Raw genomic sequence first — 17,360 nt, forward strand, 5'->3', positions numbered from 1 at the left:
TCACACCCCCCTCACCCTCACACCCCCCTCACCCTCACACCCCCTCACCCTCACACCCCCTCACCCTCACACCCCCTCACCCTCACACCCCCTCACCCTCACACCCCCTCACCCTCACACCCCCTCACCCCCCCCTCACCCACCTCACCCTCACACACCCTCACCCTCACACCCCCTCACTCAACCTCACACCCCCTCACCCTCACCCTCACACCCCCTCACCCTCACACCCCTTCACCCTCACACCCCTTCACCCTCACACCCCTTCACCCTCACACCCCTTCACCCTCACACCCCTTCACCCTCACACCCCTTCACCCTCACACCCCCTCACCCTCACACCCCCTCACCCTCACACCCCCTCACCCTCACACCCCCTCACCCTCACAAAATCACTATGTGCTACCACAGCATCACTGAACGCCACAGCATCACTCGTTTGCCATCACAACATCACTCAGCGCCACCACATCATCAATCTCTGCGACCATTCAACAACACCTGGTTCAAATATGCTCTCTCAATGTTTGAAGCTTTATTACAAATGTAACAAAAACATGTTAATATTTCACTTCTGTTCTTGGAATTTCGTCACAATAAAATACACTGAACATAATCTTCACAAAAGTTATTTACAAAACTTTAAGCTATTGCCATTATAAATTACAATAACTTTTATTTAATTATTAGCTATTAAAAAAAAATTAAAAGCCATTGTTATTTGTAATATCAATACATGTAAGTCACGTAAGTACAACACATATTGCATTACAAATGCTATAGGAGTCACATTTGCGAAAGTTATAACTATTGGCATTGTAAATGACAAAGCTATTAATTTATTTATTTTCAAAAACAAAATATAAATTAAAAAAATTGTCATTTACAATACCAATAGCTCAAACTTTCCTAATGCGAGACCTATTGCATTGCAAATGCTTGTTGTAATTCTGTGGTGATTTTTTTTATAGGATCAAAACAAATAAAGACTTTACTTGGTCATGTGCCAATTTAAAATATTTTTGCTGAAACCCAATTTCCAACCATTGTTTATGGCTATTATCAGTAAAACTACATGTTAGTGTGAATGTTTTGTGGCCATTTCAACGGAAAATATGCTATCTGTAAATGGCAGGGAATTATTACTGCTCCTACCCAGATGACAATTCTAGTAGTGAACTAATAGGCAGGCCAGGGATCATGTGTACGGTATATATGGGTTTGAATCTTGTAATACATGGAACAAACATTTAGTTTAGTAAATAAAAAGTTTTTTGTACAACAGAAATAGTGAACTTGCATATTTGAAGGTGCTCTCTTCGGTGATAATAAAAGAAAAAAGCGGGTCCATAAGACAAAATATTTGCCTAGGATCACACAAGTTGAAACCAATTCACGGGTCAAGTACATTACAGTTAGGTCAAGTAGATTTTTAAGATTTTTCAAGCCTTGATCTTTAAGTTGTTAGCCCATCCCTGGTCTCTATCAAGTTCTATGAAAGAATGCTCTAGGGTGTTTGTCTGCAGTGCTGCAAGTTAGCATCCTAACCTGTATGTGGATTATTTATGTCTTGCAGAGCCTGGCAGTTGAGTGTATGTGTGTCTCTTTCTTGATGTTACACCAGAATTTAAAGATGCACTTCTAAGCAGTGCGTTCTAGAAGGTAAATAATCATCCAATATCAGCTCTGTTCCCAGTTGTATATCACTATATTTAGGGAACATCATCACCTCTGCATCAAGTTTGAGTGGGAAAACGGGTTATTTGAAGATTACCATGAATTTCTTCCTTATTTTGAAACTATGCAACTCTTACCCTCTTACTGTAATTAATTAACCATTAGTATTTACATATTTATAGTCCTTTCACTAACAAAAAGGCAGAAACTGATACAATGGATTAACAAAGTTGGATTGGGATGATGTTTATGTTCACCTAACATGATTGAGGCACACATTGATTGCAATATGTTTTTCTACCTATGCCAGCCTCAAGTGGTTTCAGGTTTAGTCTTTTGTGCCAGATGCTGCCAAAATGTCCCAGGGAATTAATAAAGTGAATAAACACTCTCCTAGATCTGCTAACCTGGAATGCGAAGTTATGGTCTATGGTTCATTGATGGTGTAGGAAACACATTTGACTCCCTTGCAAAATGTTACTGTCAAGAACGTTTGTCAACTTTTAGTCAAAAAGCAGCTAAACGTTTGCTTACATTATGGGTTACACAAACTGCCTTGGAGTTATATTAAGGTTGATGGCTTCCCAGCCTTTATAAATAAGGGTTAAGCGCATTCAGTCCAAGAAAAGATCTGCGATGTGGGCAGTTTGTTAACTGAGGATAAAACATTTTACTGGCGATTTTGAATTTTTTAGGAGCTATATCTGTGAAGTATTGTGTTCAAAGTGCAAACAAACTTTATTGCATTTTAGCCCAAATGGGTTAGTGAACCATAGTACGTGTCACAGAGAGTTACATTGCAGAGAGAGGTAAGCAATTCATACAAGGCAGAGCACCAAGTAGACACAGAGCAATAAACGTACAAAAAAAATACCCTGTCACAAAGACACTTCTAGATAAGCCAATTGATCCAGCCATTTCCCCCACACCCGCCCATGTTTCTAGGGGCAGCCACAAGCTACAAAGACCATACGCTCCTGCTGCACGGACCAATACACTCCCCGTCACCATTGTGACAGGGTAGGTGAGCGAGGGGACATCCAACTTGCAGCGATTTCCTGTTTCATCACCAGAAGGGCTGTGTCCAGGAATGCTTTCTCCACCCTCGTAAACCAATACCCTCAACCCCCCAAAAGAATCATATGGGGAGAAATGGGAACTGCCCATCCCAGCACCTCTGACAGCTCCCGGGTCACTCTTGTCCAGTACTGAGTAACCACTGCGGTGGTCCATACCATATGATAGAAATCAGCTTGATCAGTTCTGCATCGAGGACAAGTGGAAGTGTGGCGCAAACTCGCACGATGCAGGTGGAGCGGGGAAACGTAAACGGAGTAAAGATAATTTATCTGAATGAATCGCAGTCTGGAGGAGGTAGTGAGCTTATGGGGCGCCATTAGGGCATCTCGCCATTCCTCATCCTCAACAGGGCCTATCCTACCCTCCCACAGGGTCTGAAGGTGGTCCAGTGAGCCGGGTGAGTTGACAGTGAGTGTGCACAGGATACGCATTCGACCACAAGAGGAAAGGAGCGTTGCAAAAGGATGGCAACAACCCTGATCCCCCCGGGAGAAGCCTGCATGAAAGACTATCATAACCCTTGCGAGCTAAGAAGGGCCAAAGATCCTACATGAGATGAGTTTCCTACAACAACATAACCTCTGGGTGGTGTCGGTGCACGAAGGTAAAGACCACTGCTGCTCACTCTGTCCAACAGACCATGAACATTCCATGACATGAAAAGTCATGCGAGTGTGGAGTATTAATGAGTGTGCCAGGGACCGGTCAGGAAAGGATGCCACCCCAGACCTGCTTATATGAATAGAGCAAGTGTGTGTGCCAAAACCTTAAAATGAACTTTTTTAGGCAAAACCTGCATTCAATAGGTACCAACGGCATATCACTAATCATGCCTTGTAATCGGTAGAGTCCCATCTACCATCCAGACGTGAAGTAAACCTAGCATGGTCCTAAGTAACCAGGACACAATGCCAGTTGCATACAGGGACCAATCTGTCCTATCCTGTGGTCCTAAAATCCCTAAGGTCAAAGGGATATGGTTTGGCACCCGAGCCGTGTTCGGCTAAAGTACATGTTTCTATCAGATACGGATCGGATCTCAGGAAGTGTGATTTTTTTTATGCCCTGATGAAGCCCTGTTGAGGGTGAAAAGCATTGGCTGCGCTGTTGTTTTATGACTTCGTACAATAAAGAAGCACACATCTTCAACACAGAAGCCTCAAGAATGATGGTTTTACTTATTGTTTCTCTGTTTAGGAGTTGTTTATCATAGGGTATGGTCAATGAGCAACGGCCCACTGAGATGGGCAACACTGTCAATTACTACTCGATTATACTTTGATGCGACGTATAGGGTGGTGCAGCTTTAATTCTCTTGGCTGCTTAAGGTAATTTGAAATTGGAGGCGGAGGATAAGTAATCAACATGATGTAGAAAAAAGTAAGGCAACAATCAATGTCAGAGGGAGGAGCTACGCTAGCAAGCAAGATGGCTGCTTAAGCTCCCGGCTCCGCCGACCTCCGCCAGCAGCTCGTATATCCTGCAAGTTATCCTGATTTCACACCGGACTCCCGTATGTGTGAGGAGTAGCTGACTCTGAAGGCGCAATCCCGAACTTTTTATCGTACCGGGTGACAGAGATATGCCGTGTTTCATTCTTGGCCTACCCCGGAGCTGAAGCCGGGGCCTCGATTTCCAACCCATCCCGGCTGGAATTGAACAACATCGGCTGGAATCTTGGGCTTTGTCCGGTCTCCCGAACGGAGATATAATCTTCCTGGTTTTTGACAGCGATTTCGTATCCTGCCTGCAACCCACACGCTACGGCGTGTCACATCGTTTGCTGGCCCCGTATCCGACGCCTGGAGACACAATAAGCTTGCCGTGAGGGTGCGGACGTGAGCCCTGATCAGCAGCGAAGGAGCAACATCGTGAGGTGAGAGCGCCCGTTGTTGGTGTCCGCTCCGGATTTGCTTGCTACCCCGGAGAAGCCGGCCTCCGGGGGTTTGCATCCTGATCTGTTGCTTGAGGAGGAGATGGAGGGGGCAAAAGACACGCCACCGCTGGACGCCGTAATGGCGGCCATTAGAGCGCTCCACTCACAGATCGTCAACTACCGGGCACTGTCTGTAACGATGGACGACCTTTGCTGGAGACCGGACAGTGGCTTTTTGCCATCATCGCAGCCAGCGGTGCTATCGACGGAACATCGTATATCAGACTTCGAGGTCCCTGTGCAGGAGCCGGATTCCTTTGGCGCTGCGGATTCCTATACTACAGATCGCGCGCCCGTGAACATTGTCAGCGTTCCCTGCTTGAGCCCTATCTCGCCGAACATCACTATGGACAACCTTGACAGCCTCAACAAGATCACCTGTGACTATTGGAGAGTTTTATCATCCTGCCACGCTTTTCCTCGCTTGCCTTGTGTAGACTGTGAACTTTTATCCTTTAAATGGCTTGTTCGTACTGACTTGCATTTCCATGAAAGCTTTACCGTTCTCACTGCTGCTGTGGCCTGGGTTACAATTACTCCAGTGAACACTCATACTGGCCAGGGTTAACTTGTGGGGCTTTTCAGGACACGGGACAATAATGTAATCGGTTGCTGGGATTGTGACCTGTGAACTGCGGGAGTCGGGTGGTATGTTTGGTGCTTCCCCGGATTGATTGTGTATTTCGCTGCTCTTTTTTTTTACTTTGGTTCCGGTGGGTTGCATCTGGTGGGGGGGAGGGGAGTCCGGGAGTGTGTGTTTTTGTTTCTCCTCCTCCATTGCTTTCTTCTTTTAGGCATGCTTCTGGGCGACAGGCACGCTGCTAGTGGGTTAGGCCATAGCCATTGCAGGGGTGCAGGGTGGTGGTGGGGGGGGGTGTTTGTTATTTTGCCTTTGTTTTGTTCTATGGCCCCTTTTTCTTCTCTTCTCTCTTTCGGTTATTCCTCTGGGCGACAGGCGCGCTGCTAGTGGGGTAGGCCGTAGCCATTGCAGGGCAGCAGGGTGGAGGGTGTGAGGGGGGGTTTGTTATTTTGCCTTTGTTGTGTTCTATGGCCCCTTTTCTTTTCCTTTTTCTCGCAGGATCCGGTCGCGATAACTTTCGGTTTCATCCTGATGTATACGAGTGGGCGGGGTATGGAGTGGGTGGCTGCGATGATAGATAGGTAGCTTAGTTCTTTACCCTTAGTGAACTTAATGGCGCTTGCGTTTGTACTGTTGGCCTACTTTGATCCACGACTGCTTTTAACACCTACCCGCATATTTTATACCTCCGAATGTGTAGCTCCGGCTATCCTGTAATTTCTTCTTTATCTCGTTTTTTTTTGGGGGGAGGGGGGGGGGGGGGGGGGGAGGGGGAATTAAATATAAAATGAAACCTTATTCATATCCTTGATTCGTAATGTTTCCAATACATCGTCTATCCTTTACCGCTGCCGGACCCATGGGTTGTCGGCTGAAGAGCTGTGTTATTGGCATTACTGATCCGTGTTACATGCATGTGGTATCGGTCCCTGCCGCTGCAGGGTTATTTTTGTATCTTGTGTTGAACGATATAATAAAGGTTTTAAAAAAAAAACACAGAAAAAAAAAAAACAATGTCAGAGAGAGAGCTGCAACCAGAGTCAAGACCCCTCTTATAGCCGGGCTCCGGGGCACAGCAAGCGCCACATTCAGACCAACAAGCGAAGAACAGGGGGAGAGGATGCACCATCCTCAGGTTCTGCATTGTCCCCTCCAGCTGACAATGCCACACCTGATGCAGACCTAGTCATACGAAGATAGCAATCACAGCATCACAGTCGTCGAAATGTCCTTGGGCCATAGCAAATAAGCCGATGGGATATGGCCAGACTCAGGAGGGTGCGCAGCCGATGTAGAACAAAGTCAATCAAATAACAGGACTGCGAGACAAGTCAGAGTCGGTGTGGATGGTATTTGTATCCCGGAGTAGGGCAGCCCACCCGTTGGTTGCCATCTTCTCTTCACTCCGAGAGGCAGGGTTCGAAGCCTGTCAATGGGAGGGATGAGGATGCTCCGGGGGGATTGGCTCGGGTGAGAGTGACCGGCCAACTTTGCGCCCCCTTCTAAATATGGTGCGCAGTCTACGTGCCTTGGGCGGCACCTGAAGTCTCAAGGTGCTGGGCATCTCCAGATGTTGCAAGAGGAACTACAGGGCAGTGCAGCGGGTGTTCCTCCGTGAGCCACTGCCAGACTGAGTCAGGGGTGTCAAAAAAGTGTGACTTGTTGAGGTGGATAACACAGAGACGTGCAAGGAAGAGCACTTTGTTGTTCCCGTATCGGAGGTATGTATGTTGTCGGGCCTCTGGCAGAATGGCGCCCCTGTCCCGGTCATTGTGATGTAGGCTACGATGGGACGGGGTGAAGCTCCAGGTGCAGGCCTAGAGGTCCGGGCACAATGGGCTCCTGCAATGGCAAACCATGAGGACAAGCAAGTAGCGAACATCCAGGATTTGATCTAACGTCCATGTGGGCCACAACTTGTTGGTTGTCGCCCCCCTCCGCCCACTCTGGGACTCCAATCAAGCGGATGTTATTACACCGAGAGCGGTTTTCAGCGCGCCCTTGGATGTCGGCTGTCTGAGTGAGTAGTGTCATGCTGTGGCATTATGCAGGTCTTGGAGCAGCAAATACACATCCATTCTAAATTTGCAGATCTTGCTCTCCACCGCTGTCTGAGAGTTCCAGATCGCTTGCAGTATCACAGTGAGGTCGGCAGCGGAGGAAGTGGGCACATCGCAAACTAGCGGGCCCAGAGGACCACAGGAGGAGCCAGTTGTGTACTGGTCTATTTTTGTTTCTCTCAGCACTGTGCAGGAAGCTTTTCCTTATCCATTGCGACAGGGCGATGAGTGGGAAGACCAGCAGTGCAAGGTCAAGCTGGACCATGTCGGCGAAGAAACAAGACGAGAAGGACGTCTAGTCCCCACACGATCCACCCCCAAACCAAGCATCAAGGGTAAAGCAAAGTAAAGTAAGGCGCTCCGTTAAGCCAAGAGGAGCATGGCGGTGGGGGGAGTGCATTCTAGGAGAAAGTAGGCACTCAGTGGGAGCCCAAGTTAAGGATCCCCCGCAGAGGGAGGCAGGAGCTGTGATTATCAGAGCGAGTCACTGGTCAGTCCAATACTATGTTTCCAGGGGGGAGTGGTCCAACCATCACCAGAAGTGTGTCAGTAGAGGGAAAAAACTGGGTTCTCCCCAGGAACAGCGCAACAGGTAGTCAATGTGTCTAAAGGTGCGGGCCCTGATCTCCTCAGGCTGTACCACCTCAGTCCCTGCAAGGTCGCTTGTGGCCCAGGGCCGAGCGCCCACCACAGGAGCATCTCAGCCAGCAATCAAGGCCCGTGGCTCTAGGCCGGCACACTCGCCACCCCTCCCCCCCGCTTTCCTCACCCCCTTCCCCACCCCCAGTTTGTGGGCACACCAGAGGTCCTCACCACACTACTGAAGCCAGGAGGGGACACAGCCACTAAAGAAAAGGTCGCAGGCGGGCACCAAGCCTCCCCCCCCCAGGCTAAGCACATCCGGGAACCATGCACGCAGCAAGGCACTCCCCTTGTAGGCCCTCACTAGCCCTGCAGCATGGCCTCGCCGTTAACAGGTTCTTCCTGCCACTTTATCTACAGCATAGCTGCAGCCGGTAGCAGCATCCCAGACAGCAGGCAGGGCCCAACTCCAGAAGCTGTGGTCCTTCACTGGTCTCCAGGCCCAACGGGCCGCCTCTTCCGCAGCACATAGGTGGGGGGGGAGGGGGGTGGACAGCCCCAAGAGACAAAGCCACAACCAGGCAACAACCCCCACCCATACAGCTGAGATTCCCCAGGTAAGCTGTCACTCAGCTGGGCACTCACTTGATGGACTGGCAGGTATCGGCCAAGTTGGAAGGTCGACCTGCCTGCCCAGGGAAGAAATCCAGGCAGCAGGCCTCTACGGCAGCGCGCAGGTAGGGAGGGGTGCCAACCCAGGAGACAGGCTGCAGCCCGGTAATTCCCCCCATAGAAGTGAGATACCCCCCGGGAAGCTGCCACACAGAAGGCACTCGCTTGAAGAACTGGAGAGTCTCAGTCAAGTCGGAAGGCCACACCGCCCACCCAGGGAAGACAGCCAGGCAGCAGCTGCACTCCAGCTGGAGGGCAGGGCCAAGTCAGGAAGTTGCAACCCACCACCAGCCCTCAGTCTGCAGGGATCTCCTCTGTGGGGCTCCGGCGACCACCCAGCAGGCTACACACCTCTTGGGCTCGTGCCTGTCCCGCAGGCCAGCATGTCACTTCCGGCCCTGGAGCGCTTTGAGTCGTTCCCCTCCAGAGTAGCGGGGGAAGCCCCAGAGAGAGGGAGCCCCAGGGCACACTTTGCCGCTCATCACATAGTTGCAAGTCCCATAGCCGGCCCAAGGCCACGTCAAGTCCCAGGGTCCGCCACAGAAGCTACGGGGAGCCGGAAAGGGTATTGCTCCTCTCTCCGGGACCCTAAGCGTGTCTGGGCTTACTGGATGACGGTTGGTAGTCCGGGTTAATGGCCGATAAGAGGGGTTTAGCACAGAGCCATGTTACAGTGTGACCTCCACGTTGGCCACCTTGGTCACACCCCTTTGTTTTATAGAAATAAAATCTTATAACACTCCACACCCTGCTGAACGTCGGTATATTCATGCTCCTATCTAATTAGAGCTTCACCAATGACCTGTATATAATATGTACTTAGTGAAAATAAAGAAACCTGCTGCACTGTTTTCATAATTATTATCCATGTCACTGTTGCTCTTTTCATTTGGTTGGTAGGGGTTTGGGGAGTGTACAGGGATACTTGCACTGAAACGCCCTCTCATCATATCAACTCATACCTCTGTGAGTAATAAATGATCTATTCCCTCACATCATCCATTTCACACATTTTTGGGTTCTAGTTTTTATTTCAAGATAAAGCCTTTTCTAGTTATAGTTTAGAGCTGTCCACGCAACAAATTAGATTCCAACTGGCAATTGTGAAAACACATTTGTTGCAGTTCAGACGCTTTGGTTGGGCATGAGAAAACACTGGAGTCTAATAATAAGTCAAAGCAGCAGGCTAGAGTTCTGAAATAAAAATAAAGATGCTCACTCTTTCTTTATGTCAAGAGATTGTTTTGGGGCATCTGTTCATCACTGCTAATCTGAGAGTGAATGTTAAGTAGTATATAATTTACATTTTAAATGGACTTGGTAGTCTAAATATTCTAGGCTTTGTTTTTCTGGAAAGTCTCTTTTACATACCTAGTCCTGCCTTGAGTGCAGAGCTGATACCAGAATTGCCATAGGATTTCCTGCCCACGTTACAGTCAACCCTAGCTACCCACATAGATCAATATGCACTAAGCCACCACAAATGCCAGTCATTTGTAGCCAAACGTAACTGAATTGTGATAGTTTCCAAAATAATTCTAAATAATGAAGCTCATTGACTTATTCTTAACCGTTAACATTTTTTGCTTTTTTAACAGGGGCTGAAATACAGTGGAAATAGATAATGCACCAGTGATGGGGAAAAGCGTTGCCCCTGAATTCAGGAAGTTTGTATTAGACTGTCAATCTGAAAAACAGGCAAAGGCCATACGTCCTTCCTTTATAATGGAAGGTCTAAGCTACAGCATTGAAAATGCTTGTTTGTGGTGCACGGATTTTAAAAAAAATAAATGTACACCTGCCCCTTCCCCAACACCCTAACTGCTGCCTTATTCCATGGCTGAGCTTTTTTTATTGAAAATATCCTCATAATTCGGCTGGGACTCCATCTACAGAAATATATCAGCCAAATAAAAACCAACAGATGGGGCATATTGATAACTTCGACCATCTCTAAACAGGCAGAGTGCATGGACATTACAATCTATATGGAGGATAAACAAAGTCACAGCAAGATTCACCGAAAGGACACCGTCTCCAATTCAGTACTACACACTAACAGCGGTCATCCAAGAAACATCACAATTAATATCCGTATGGGTAAATTTTTTCCACCCAGTAGAAATTGCAGTAAAGAGAGATCGGGAAGAAGCACAAGAAAAATACGAATGACTGGCAAGTACGGATTATGCCCAAACAACTCTAGAACATGCAGTCAAAGAAGTTTCTGACATGGATCGATTCACGAAACAACAAAAACAACATATTTGAGTTACTGAAGAACCCATATGTTTCATGAGCAACTACAATATCACCCACCAATATATTTGAATAATCCAACAGATGCATTGGAATGTATTCAGCAACAACACATCTACCAGAATGGGATCTTGCATTATCCTCAAATTGATTTTAGGAAAGCACACAACCAGAAGCAACAACTGTGCTGATCTTTATTCAAGGATCAAGGTAAACAGCAAAAACCATTCATGGACAACCCAAAGGTCTACGTACCATACTTGCTCGATCTGCAAACTAGGTGAGAACATATCTACAGAACTAAAGTTGTGTAATGGATAAAGACAGAAAATACTTTCATAGGCTAATTGCAACTAGACCTTTGTAAATCGACATAACATAATGACCCTGCAAACAGATATATGTTGCAAGCAGCACCAGACCATTAAAGACTCGCATTCAGGAACATCCATAAATCAGACACCAAAAAGCCATTATTGAAACATTTCCCACGGCACCATGAAACAAATTGTTCCGTTTTGTGTGATTAGAGCAAATATCAAAAGATGTTAGAGGACGTGATCAAGAACTCAAACTATGAAAAGGGAAAGCAAAATTATCATAACGACAGACTCAGTATGCTACCCACTTAATAAAGAGGCAGAGATGCACTACTGGATTTACTAACTTCTCCAGGACAGACCCTTAGAATAACAATACATGCAAGTCTTCTTTCCCCTGACATCTCACCATGGAAGACCACAACCCATTCATTTGGAACAAAGCCCTTGACCAATTATTTTCTATACAGGCTCCACTAACCTTTTAATTGGAACACATCATGACTCCTCGCTCCTATGAACTATATGAATCCTTAACAGTCCTAGAAAAATACTCCGACAAGAATATGTATATACCCTTTCAAGATGGACTGCTTACTCAGATCTCTCTTACCTCCCATGCAAAGTCTTCCCTTCTATTAGGATAATGATGACTAGATCATTAAAGGTTCTATAAATTGCTTTTACTGATTTACTCTTTGTGCCTCACAATAAACTCTGTCCCAGCCCCCCTGTCCTATGAGCCAAGATGACCATGGGAAACTTGGAAATTTCATCCCAAAATCAAATGCTTATGCTGGTCTATTTAACTGTGCTTCACGTGTAATTCCATTTCAAATCCATGAGCCACTAACCAGAAAGTCTTTAGGCACTTTTATGAAATATCATTAAATATGATATCTTTTCTGCAACTAAGAATTATGGGCATACTTAACTATCTATAATACACCATAAACTATTATTATTTTGAGAAACTGTCCATTATTATTTTGGGAAACTGTCCAAATACTATTTGGTGTAACCATTCCTCATAATATATCACAAAGTTGGACATATTGCTGCACAAATCCGGATGTCACATCAATTAACTATCACTGATCACATTAAACAGACTTCAATACATGAGATATGCATCTTATACAACCTATCTTAGGACTTCCTTACAAATACTGGTACAAAGACGCAAACGTTATCATCCACCTAATACAACAGCATCTTTCTTCCTATTCAGTGATCATCAGATATATAACTGACCCTCCTACTACATTATAATATATACTCCAAAGCAAAATCCATTTAGGGTTCAATGTTCTTGCCTAAAGGGAAAAAAATGCGGAATCATATCCCGAAACCTTAACGTCCTCTGAACTCACATGTATAAAACAAGTCGGATGGACCGGTCATATGCCCAGCATCAAATGTCCAGTGGTAATCCACTGAGTACAGGTTTATCAGTGAGAGAGGGGTCTGTATAGTAATCAGCACCATTAGAACTATCAATTTGTGTCCTAAAACGGTACAGGGATGGAGGTGATCAACAGAATGAGTGAGTTGTAGGGAGCTGGGTCTCCAGTCTCAAATCTACAGTGGGGTCTTTGGTTGGTGAGGGAAGGTCCACAAGAAGAGACTGAGAGACGGTCTCAGAAGGGGAAATTATGTGGTGTGGTCGAAAGGTTTTAGAGGTAACAATTGTAGCGGCGGTCTCAAAAGAAGGATGACTAGAGAGTGACGGATGCTTAGAAAACAAGATTCGTCTCTTAGAGGGGATAAGCTCTCAAGGAGACTGGGTGCTGAAGACAGTCGCAGGAGGGGGGCCAGGAAGAACCCTCGTTATCAATCATAGGTGGAGACTATGCAGAGATCGGTAACTGTTCTCAAGGCACCAAGTTATTTCTACTGGCAACAAAGGCGGTAGACGGAACTCAGTAAATTAGGCCAATTTCCGGGCACGTCACGCTATAGTAGAGCTAACAATTTGAGGGGTGGTATGGGAGATTCCTTAAAATGGGGAGGATTCTGTATAGAAGATAACTTTGTGTGAGGGAACCTCTTGATTTTGCAGTACCTGGTTTGAGATGGGTGGGTTACCCTGGATTAAGACAAGTTTGGGGGAGGGGGGTAGGCAGCGGATAAAGCACGGGGGCTCACCGGTGGGAAGCGCGCATTGTACTTCTTCTTCTTGCTTGGCATGGCTGTCGCCTCACACACCGTACACAAGGAGCGGCCACCAACGCCGCCACAAGAGCCTCTGCAGCGCCGCCGCCCGCTGTAGCCGGTATCCACAGGGGTCCCAGCGCCTGCTTCGCTCCGTAGAAGTAGAAAAGAGACTATCATCAGAAGCAGCGGTGGCTTGACTTTAGTCAAAACGTCGCTCCTTTTGCGTCACTTTGGCGGCCATCTTGAAAGGTGTCTGCGGCTCTTGCCCGCGTCTGGGTTGTCACAATGGATGCCATCTTGAATGTAGCGTTTGAAGATTGTCTCACTGTTGGCGTCACAAAGTGGCTCGTCTCAGGAAGGGAATTTGGTGGGTATGCATAAGTGTCCTTATCTCAGGCACACGGTCCGCTCTAGGATACTAGGTTAAGACATTAACACCTATCTTGGGAAGTGTTTATAAGAACAATCAAATGAAAAAAACAATGGCTGCAGTTGGTTTTGTTCTTGTAGCGACCATGTTTGCATAATACTCAAATTCAGTTGGACTAGCAAGTAGGCAGATCACCAGGTTAGTTGTGATAACATGTGTATGTAAATATTTAGAAGTTAACATGTCAGCTTATATGGACCAATTAACATCTGTATGTTCCTGTGTCCAATGATGTACTGAAAAATTGGGTCTAATTAAGTCTTAGAAAGGTTTCACCCTTTCTGCGTAATCCAAAATGTATGTCCTTACAAAATTAAAAATCCTAAAATGGATTGCAGTCTTTTCTGAGTCTTGTGTGTTTAGAGCAGTGCACATTTTTCTAAAAACTGTGCTGCCAGGCTTTTTTCTTCACTTGCAAATCGTACCCTAGAAATAAGACACTGAGGTGGGCCATTTTTATTTTTTTTATTACATTTGTATCCCAGGTGAGCAAACCCTAGAACTAACATCTTCAGTTCTACTAGGGACACGAGGCAAAGTTATTCATCCCCTTCTCTGCTTTTATACATTAGCAGCCATGTAAATATAGCAAAATACAAAAGGGTGCAGTGGGACAAATACTTCAGCACCCATAGTTCAAAGAAAAAAAAACTATGGATTCCATAAATAGTAAACAATCCACCAATCTCAATGCTGGTAGTCATAGGAACAGTAGTAGAAACAGGTAAACCCCTCATCTTGCTGCAAGGAGACATTCTATTGGCGTGAAAATCGCAAGGAATCATTCTTCTGAAGCTGAAAAACAATCTACTAAATATTAAATTGCCGTGTAAATGGCCTGGAGGTAAATAGAAAAACATGTCAAGACATTGTAGATCATTTCAATCCAGAATAATACAGGTGGGATAATCCTCTTCTCTGTGTTCTTAATATAATTGAATGTTCATGTTCACAAATGCTATATTTTTTTTTATTCTGTTGCAGAACTGGATTTTTCACATTATGCACGTTTAAAATGTATAATCAATCATCATAAAATAATTACTTACTAGTTTGTATTAGAATTCCTTAAACATTGAGTCTGAGGGCCAATGTGCCATGCAGATGAATTCTCATAGACATGCCCCAACACTGACAGATTTTTGGGAAGTCATTGCTCCCCTGCCTGAGTGGGTGCCAAAGATGGAATTGTCAATGCCCATCTCAAATAAGATCAATTGGACCCAACAAGCATGTGTAGGGCAAGAAAAAGGCATGTGGATGCACAAAAGAAATTAGCACTTGACCAGAAAAGAATTTCTGAGGGAAGAAGTGACCTCTTCATATTCTTGAAAGCAATGAACAACTCATAGCTTTTGGTCTCCTGGCAAAGCTGGAAAGGAGATTTGCATTGTTGCCAATTTGGTTCAGACGACTCCACCTGGAGTAAAGAAACAACCTGCTAAATTCAAGCCTCGATCTCTGAAACACGTTTGAAAATATCCAGCAAAGAAGTAAAGCTAATGGAGATTGAATAATTATCAGAATCAAGGAAATATCCCAAAGGACTAAATAACTGGGTTAAAAAGGAGCAGAAAATCTTATACCTTTTAAGTTTGGAAACTAGAGCTCTTCGCCCAAAGACCTGTTAGCATTTGGAATGTGACCAGCAGATATTGAACCATGTAAGAATTTATCGTCCTGTAAGACAACCTATCCATCACTAAAGATGCAAGGAAATTGGTGACACAATCTATATCTGCACAGTATCCAAACTCTGTTTCATGCACCCATGTGACTGCCTGTTCCAGGCCAATTTGTACCTCTTGTGAGTTGAATGGGGCCAGGCATTGTCCATGAGCTCAATAGCCTGTTCTGAAAGTCCTGGAATTTGCCAGCATCTCCCAAAAGTTTCTTTGCTACCAATCTCAGCAGATGAAGCATTACAAGCAAGTGTCATTGGCCTAGAGCGTCTAAAACAAGATTGAGACACAGTGAAAGAAAGAGGTGGGGATCGTAGGACAGTGCCACAAAGGCAAAAACAATACTAATTTCACTGATTGTTTACAGATGTGGTAAGCCACTCCTAAAACCATGGAGAACAGAGAAAAGGTATGATTTCCCATCCTTCCAACCCTGCAAGAATGCATTTGTTGCCACTGCCAGAATATTCTGTCTCTAGCTTTAGAACAATGGAAATTGGAAAGTCAAATTAAATGCAAAGCGATCCATGTGATATGGGCCCCATTTTGCCATAATCTTGGAAAACAAGGACGGATCAAGCTTCCATTCCCTGGAATCCTTGAATTTGCAGGAATTCCAGCCTCCCACAGAGTTCTGTTTGTCTGGCAAATGAAGGGCTGTTACTGACAGATTGTGGTTCAGGCAGCAATGCCAAAAGTCTTTGGTAAGCTCTTCTAGAAGAGAGGATCTCATTCCTTTCAAGATGATTGACCTATTGGACCGCGGGATTCATTGTCCATCTTTAGCAGTGGGTTCGTTGAGGGGAGAAAGAAGGAATCGCAAAGAAACCTGCTCGTAATCTGAGGCAGTTGATGTGAAGAGACAAACCCTCTTTGCACTATGTACCTCCCATTGTCACTTCTCCACATCTCACGCTCCATTCCAGACGGCTCGCATTTGGCTCTATCACTATGTCTAGAACAACGCCAAAAATGTCCCTTCCGTTCCAAGTATCTATGTGATCAAGCCACCATTTGTAGTTCTTGGCCATTTTTTTGTGGTCATGGGAACCAGGTCTGAGTAAGCAAGGCCTATTTTCAAGTGCCATATCTTGAGACACTGAAAGGCACTCTAATAAAGCGGGCCAGGAAAATCACCTGTATGGAGGTTGCCAGAAGACCCATTAGTCCCGCAAAGCGTAAGTGCCTCTTTCTCTAGGACTTTCTGGCTCCTTCTTGTGAAAGGTGAGAGCTAGAGTAACAGAGACAGAATCTATGGAGAACCACAGGAAGGCGATTTGTCTTGCGAGGTTCAGGTTTGACTTGGGGTAATTATTCACAAAGCCCCAGGAATCTAAACAAGTGATTTTCAGGGACGACTGTTGTTTGAGTAGAATGGAATTTGGTCATTACTGGCTTGAACAACTTAGTAAAGCACCAAGGCGCTGAAGAGAGACCGAATGGTAGAGCCAAAAATTTGTAAGTAGTATGGCTCCTCTGCAATTGCAGCAAGTGTCGATGAGGTGGAAAAATCAGGATTGTTAAATAGGTGTCCTTCCGATCCAGTCTAACCATGAAGTCGTCTTCTCTTAATAGGTATCTCAACTTGTGTATCCCCGCCATTTTATGATTCCTGTAAAGGAGCGACATGTTGACATTTTTGAAGTTGTTCACCAGGTGAAAATCTCCCCATTTCTTTTCTACAAGGAATACGTTGCTCAGTAAACGTTGGAAAGGGGGAGAAGAAGGAGATATAGCTTGTTTTTGGAGAAGTGAAGAGATCTCTTGATCTATGAACTGTTGTGTGTGTGTTGGAAAATGTATCTGCCTATGCAGAGGAGCCTCAATTGACATTTCATAAAACTCCAGATGGAAACCCAGGGCTGCTGGGAAAATCCATGTATCCAGCATCATTTGTTTCCAATTGTGTAAAAAAATGTCAGGTC

General features: G+C 45.5%; 1 protein-coding gene across 1 annotated transcript in view; it reads right to left on the reverse strand.

The window, feature by feature from the left end:
• Positions 1–13,548, reverse strand: part of DRAP1 (DR1 associated protein 1) — a 206,665-nt gene extending 193,117 nt beyond the window's left edge. Inside the window, exon 1 of the mRNA XM_086938304.1 lies at positions 13,315–13,548. Within this exon, the coding sequence (XP_086794430.1) occupies positions 13,315–13,500 (186 nt within the window). The 5' untranslated portion in view covers positions 13,501–13,548. The remainder of the gene's footprint in view (positions 1–13,314) is intronic.
• Between the last annotated feature and the right edge of the window lie 3,812 nt (positions 13,549–17,360).

This window comes from Lissotriton vulgaris, chromosome 9 (genome assembly GCF_964263255.1).
Source record: "Lissotriton vulgaris chromosome 9, aLisVul1.2, whole genome shotgun sequence".
NCBI lineage: Eukaryota > Metazoa > Chordata > Amphibia > Caudata > Salamandridae > Lissotriton > Lissotriton vulgaris.